Source organism: Gymnoscopelus microlampas (assembly GCF_963454915.1).
Source record: "Gymnoscopelus microlampas genome assembly, chromosome: 6".
Classification (NCBI taxonomy): Eukaryota; Metazoa; Chordata; class Actinopteri; order Myctophiformes; family Myctophidae; genus Gymnoscopelus; species Gymnoscopelus microlampas.
In genome coordinates, this window is record NC_139943.1 from 3,484,867 (window position 1) to 3,490,891 (window position 6,025).

The 6,025-nt window shown below is 45.1% G+C and overlaps 1 protein-coding gene across 2 annotated transcripts in view; it reads right to left on the reverse strand.

Annotated features, from left to right (window-relative positions):
* ppm1h (protein phosphatase, Mg2+/Mn2+ dependent, 1H) overlaps positions 1–1,455 on the reverse strand; it is an 86,043-nt gene extending 84,588 nt beyond the window's left edge. For both annotated transcript variants that reach the window (XM_084060105.1, XM_084060106.1), the window contains exon 1: positions 923–1,455. In XM_084060105.1, coding sequence (XP_083916231.1) covers positions 923–1,173 — 251 coding nt within the window. In that variant the 5' untranslated portion in view covers positions 1,174–1,455. The remainder of the gene's footprint in view (positions 1–922) is intronic.
* Positions 1,456–6,025: the final 4,570 nt, after the last annotated feature.

Below are 6,025 nucleotides of genomic sequence, written 5' to 3' on the forward strand. Positions count from 1 at the left end.
AAGGGTTGAAAACCACTGACATAGATGCTGCAGCTGGTGATGTTTATGGTGATGATGATGATTCAAGATCAAGAGCTTTATTTGTCATTTGTTTTCTATCAGCAAGCAGTGTTAGAAAATAAACGAAAATGATGTTTCTCCTCGTAAAAGACAGCAGAATTCATGAAAGAATAAAAACAAATGCAGGCCATGATGGAGTGGTCCAGACTCCAGACAGACAGACAGACAGACAGACAGACAGACAGACAGACAGACAGATACAGACAGAGATACAGACAGAGAGACAGACAGACAGACAGACAGACAGACAGAGACACAGACAGACAGACAGACAGACAGACAGACAGACAGACAGACAGACAGAGAGAGATACAGACAGACAGACAGACAGAGAGACAGACAGACAGAGAGAGAGACATACAGACAGAGAGACAGACAGACAGACAGACAGACAGACAGACAGACAGAGCGAGAGAGAGATACAGACAGACAGACAGACAGACAGACACAGAGAGAGAGACATACAGACAGAGAGACAGACAGACAGACAGACAGACAGACAGACAGACAGAGAGATATACAGACAGACAGACAGACAGACAGACAGACAGACAGACAGACAGAGCGAGAGAGAGAGACAGACAGACAGACAGACAGACAGACAGACAGACAAACAAAGAGAGAGAGAGATACAGACAGACAGACATACAGACAGACAGACAGAGAGAGGGACAGACATACAGACAGACAGACAGACAGACAGACAGAGACAGACAGACAGACAGACAGACAGACAGAGAGAGGGACAGACAGACAGACAGACAGACAGACAGACAGACAGACAGACAGACAGACAGACAGGAGGATGCTGTGTGTTGTGATGGATGGATGGATCATAATAATAATAATAATAATAACTCACTCTGCATATCCGGTGCTCCAGGGCAGTCTCTTGGTCTCTCTCAGGATGAGGATGGGCCGGGCGACGTGGTCCGCGGAACACTCGATCTCGTCGGCGGACAGACCCAGGAAGTCCGGCCGGGTGTAAGGGAACTTGAGCGGCAGCTCGGAGCCGATGTGTCCGTCCCCCCCGCCGCTGTAGCCCGGGCCGCCCCCCCCGGCCATCATGCCCCCCATGAAGGTGGCCACGGCCGACTTCACCCGCGTCAGCATGGTGGAGGTTCAGGGTCCTGGTGCTGGTAGCTCAGGTCCTGGTGCTGGTGGTCCTGGTCCTTCGCTATAGCTGCCGCAGCGTGAGTCCGCGTTCCGGCGGCCGCGTCGCACCTCCTCCTCCTCAGCCTCCTCCACCTCCGCCCGGAGGTGCTCCGTCGTCGTCGTCGTTTTGCGGTGCGGAGGAGAGCGACGTCCGTCTTCGGCTCCTTCTCCTCCTCCTCCTTCTCTTTCTCTTTCTTCTCCTCCTTCTAGGAGACGGAGGACGTCGCTGCTGTAATTCATTCAGTTCCTCCTGAGAGGATGGAAGGAGGAGAAATGCGGAAACAAATGTCAACACGGAGCTGACTGAGAGTCATGTGACTCAAACCGGTTGGTGGGTCCGGTTGGCTGCAGTGTGTGTGCGTGCGTGCGTGTCCGTGTGCGTGTGAGCAGCTTATTATGGACTCGCCTTGAGTGGTGTGTCGTCGTCGACTCGAGTCGTCGTAGGACGGTGTCACGCGCCGAAAAAACACTCTACACTGTCTGTCTGTCTGTCTGTCTGTCTGTCTGTCTGTCTGTCTGTCTGTCTGTCTGTCTGTCTGTCTGTCTGCCTGTCTGTCTGTCTGTCGGGTCAAAGTGCGTTAATCCTGGGAAAGAGGAGTCGACTAGCCAGCCGTACATCTCTCGGGCAAAGTGCACGGTGTAGCTTATCTTGCACTGAAAATGTGGGCCACAGGCACGCACGCGCACGCACATACACACACACACACACACACACACACACACACACACACACACACACACACACACACACACACACACACACACACACACACACACACACACACACACACACACACGTCATTCATGCATTCATTCATGCATTCATTCTTAAAATTACCCCATTAATTAATAATGTACTATTCATTCAGTCTTAATTCATTCATTCATTCTTACAATTAGCCATCTTACATAATGTAATTCATTAATTAATGAATAGGCTAATTGTGAGTGTACAATGTACATTTAGCCCATTCATTCATTCATTCATTCATTCTTACAATTACCCTATTCATTAATTCGTTCTATTTTTTTTTCTATCATTCTAATCTATCTCCCTACACCAGTGGTTCTCAAACTTTTTCATCTCAAGGACCCCCAAAATGATATGTCTTTGGCCGCGGACCCCCATCTCAAAATATTTTGTTCCAGGGACCCCCAGAAGCAAAGATTTGAGTTACAAATGTTTGCTTTAAAAAATATTATATTCAAATATTTGCACAAAATAGCAGATCTACAAGCGGCAACCTCGGAAGAGTGGGCACCTTCTAATACTGGGCAGCAAAACATTAGCTGCATGGGACCAGACGAATCTGCCAGTGCGAAAATAAATTGCAGTGATATATAGTCTGTTATTTATGTTTTTTAATTCAGCATAGGTAGCAGTATAGGGTAGTTTTAACAAATACAGATACAGTAAGACGCATGCCTTTTTTCTTTTTCTTACATACAGGGAAAAACAGTACAATACGAAGCCGTTCACACCCAACATAATGTTTAACACGTTGGTTCTCAAAGTGGGGTCCGGGGACCCCAAGGGGTACTTGAGGGGGTTCCAGGGGGTACCCAGCTAAATGATGGACAGGAACCAAATGGACCCTTATGGGTCTGTAACTGTGAGAGTGTACGAATGGAACCAAATGGACCCGTTAGGGTCCATTTGGTTCCATTCGTACACTCTCAGAGTTACATTAACATTGATTTTACAATATGAATTGGGGTCCCAGAGATAAAAATGCCATTACATGGGGGTCCGTAGCCCTAATGCATGTGAAACTGGGGGTCCTTGAAATTAAAATGGTTGAGAATCACTGCTAGAGAGCCGTAAAAACCTTCTCTTATTGGGGTCCCTGGCATATCTTTTCAAATGGGGGTCCGTGGGGTAATAAGCGTCTATTTGGGGGTCCCTGACATGAAAAAGTTTGAGAACCACTGGTTTAACACACAAGGTTCAAGGCTGGTTCAGTTTTAAACAACACTTAATTCCCCCCATATCCTCCCTCCCTCATGGGTCCTTAGTCACCGTTCAATTCACCACATGGGGAATAATAAATAATAATAAATACAATTAAAAAATAAATCCTGAAAAGAAAAAATTACGTTAAGTCAGAAAGATCCACAACGAGTTCTAAGGGGGCAAAGGGGGCAAAAAAACAGGAAAAAGAAAGGAGAAAAGACATAAGAATGTTCCCTTCCCCTTTCTCTCTCCCTCCCTCCCGCAGTGATATAGTCTGGCTACGCGAGGCTAGGAAAACATAGTGGGCACCTGAGAAGATGAATGGATAAATGAATGCATGAATGAATGGAAACTATTGTCTTCAACTTCATGGAGATAGAAAAACCCATTCCAAAATAATAATAAAAAGCCCTGATATACTTTGGAAGAGGGTCTGCAGTCATGTCAATTATACCAGGGTTCTTCAACGTTTTAAGGCCAAGGACCCCCTAGCTGAGAGACAGATGAAGCAGGGACCCCCTACTCTATATTGTATAAAATTGTGCTGCAGATTAAACTATTTGTTTTAACTTGGTCTGCTCTTTTTTCCCCTCTACACCTATACCTCTTTGCCAAAAATAGCAGATCTACAAGCTCACAACGCCTCGCGCTGCGAGGCTAAAGTTCTCCTCAGAAATGGCATGCTAGTGGTTAATGTGAAAAATATCATATCACACAAAGATTTGGCGGCCCCCCTGTAATAACTCTGAGGACCCCCTAGGGGTCCCGGACCCCCTGTTGAAGACCCCTGAATTATACAGTTAAACCTGACGAGTGTACAAATGGAACCAAATGGACCCTTGAGGGACCAAGGGAAATATGATATTGTCTCTGTCAGGTGGAAACATCATATGTCCAAAACTGCTATTTTTCAGGATTCAAATTCAAAAGCATCAAAAGTAGCAGATCTACAAGCTCAAAACGCGTCGCTTTGCGCCACGTTTCGAGCTTGTAGATCTGCTACTTTTGATGCTTTTGTGTGACGCTGTAGTATGATCAACTAGGCCACTAGGGCGTTAATTTACAACAACAAAAAAACACAATTTTGAGATAGGTTTCTGCCCAACATCAACGATATGATATAATGTGAACATTATATGATTCACTATAGGAGTCAGACAGGCTCTGTGAAAATCCTGGCCCTGCTCATTATAAACAGCGTCTACATTGCAAACATGCAGGCACAGCATTAGCCGTACTCCAAACACAGTTCAGATGCCAAATTGGCATCTATGTCCAATCAATAATTAATCAAAGTGCTCCATACATTGTCCTAATTACAGACAACAGAGCAGTCAGTACATACATAGTATATGCTGGCGAGATTCTCTTCTTCCATGGAAAGTGCTGCCCCCTCCAGGATATTCAGAACATGCCTTTTTGCATGCCCCAGTCATTATTATAATATAATTCTAGGTATTCAAATATCAGCAAGATGGCCATAGGAATGATAGCTACGCTTGAACCTCTATAAATCCATGGACTCTAATACATTGGTTCTCAAAGTGGGGTCCGGGGACCCCCAGGGGTACTTGAGGGGGTTCCAGGGGGTCCCCAGCTAAATGATAGAGTAGGCACCAAATGGACCCTTATGGGTCTGTAACTCTGAGAGTGTACAAATGGAACCAAATGGACCCTAACGGGTCCATTTGGTTCCATTTGTACACTCTCAGAGTTAAATTAACATTGATTTTACAATATGAATTGGGGTCCCAGAGGTATAAACGCCATTACATGGGGGTCCGTAGAATAATGCATGTTAAACTGGGGGTCCTTGAAATTAAAATGGTTGAGAATCACTGCTAGAGAGCCGTAAAAAACCTTCTCTTATTGGGGTCCCTGGCATATCTTTTCAAATGGGGGTCCGTGGGGTAATACGTGTCAATTTGGGGGTCCTTGACATGAAAAAGTTTGAGAACCACTGCTCTAGTACATATAAAGTACCCTTATCCTGAAAAATGGTCAAAGGTCAGCAAAGAAGATCAGCAGCTGGAAATTTGGGTATTGAATTTAAGGTATTGAATAACCTAAAAACCACCTTTAGAAAAACTCAAAACCCGGAGCATACCCCACTAGGTTCTGTTGGACTTTTATTGGCCATTCATTTGTTAATGATGCCAATTGTGAGTTATTAACTAATGACGTAATGAAAAGTAGAGGAAAAAAAGTTGTATTCAGACTTAACGTGAATGAATACAAAATGATGTCCGGTACGGTACCACTGCTGTAGATTTGCTTTTACAAAACAAACATCACTTACTGCACCTTTAATAATTAATTGTTGTCCTGTACTGCTGTAACACATTGTTTTGTGAACACATAATTACTGCTGACATGCTGTACAGTACGGTGGGGACTGAACAATAGAAGAAAGAAGCAAATAGATTCTTATAAAGCTTTGGTCAATCAACAACAATCAAGGAATCTACATGATTTTTTTTTACCCTGCTAGCTTGTTACTTCCCGTTTTCATTTCCCTGCTTCTCCCTGACCCTGGGTATATTGGTTGCTAAACAGGGACGTGCACAGATAGACTCTAGGTGGAGCTGGAGCACCTGCCCTTTGCCCTCTTGACCAAAAGTGCCCTTTTTCCAGTTTACAGCAGGGGTCTTAAACAGGGGGCCCGGGACCCCTAGGGGGGTCCTCAGAGTTACTACAGGGGGTCCGCCAAATCTTTATGTGATATGATTTTTCTTTTAACCATAACCACTCGAAACCTAAGCATCCCTTTTCTGAGGAGAACTTTAGCCAAAAATAGCCGATCTACAAGCCCACAACGCCTCGCGCTGCGAGGCGTTGTGGGCTTGTAGATGGGCT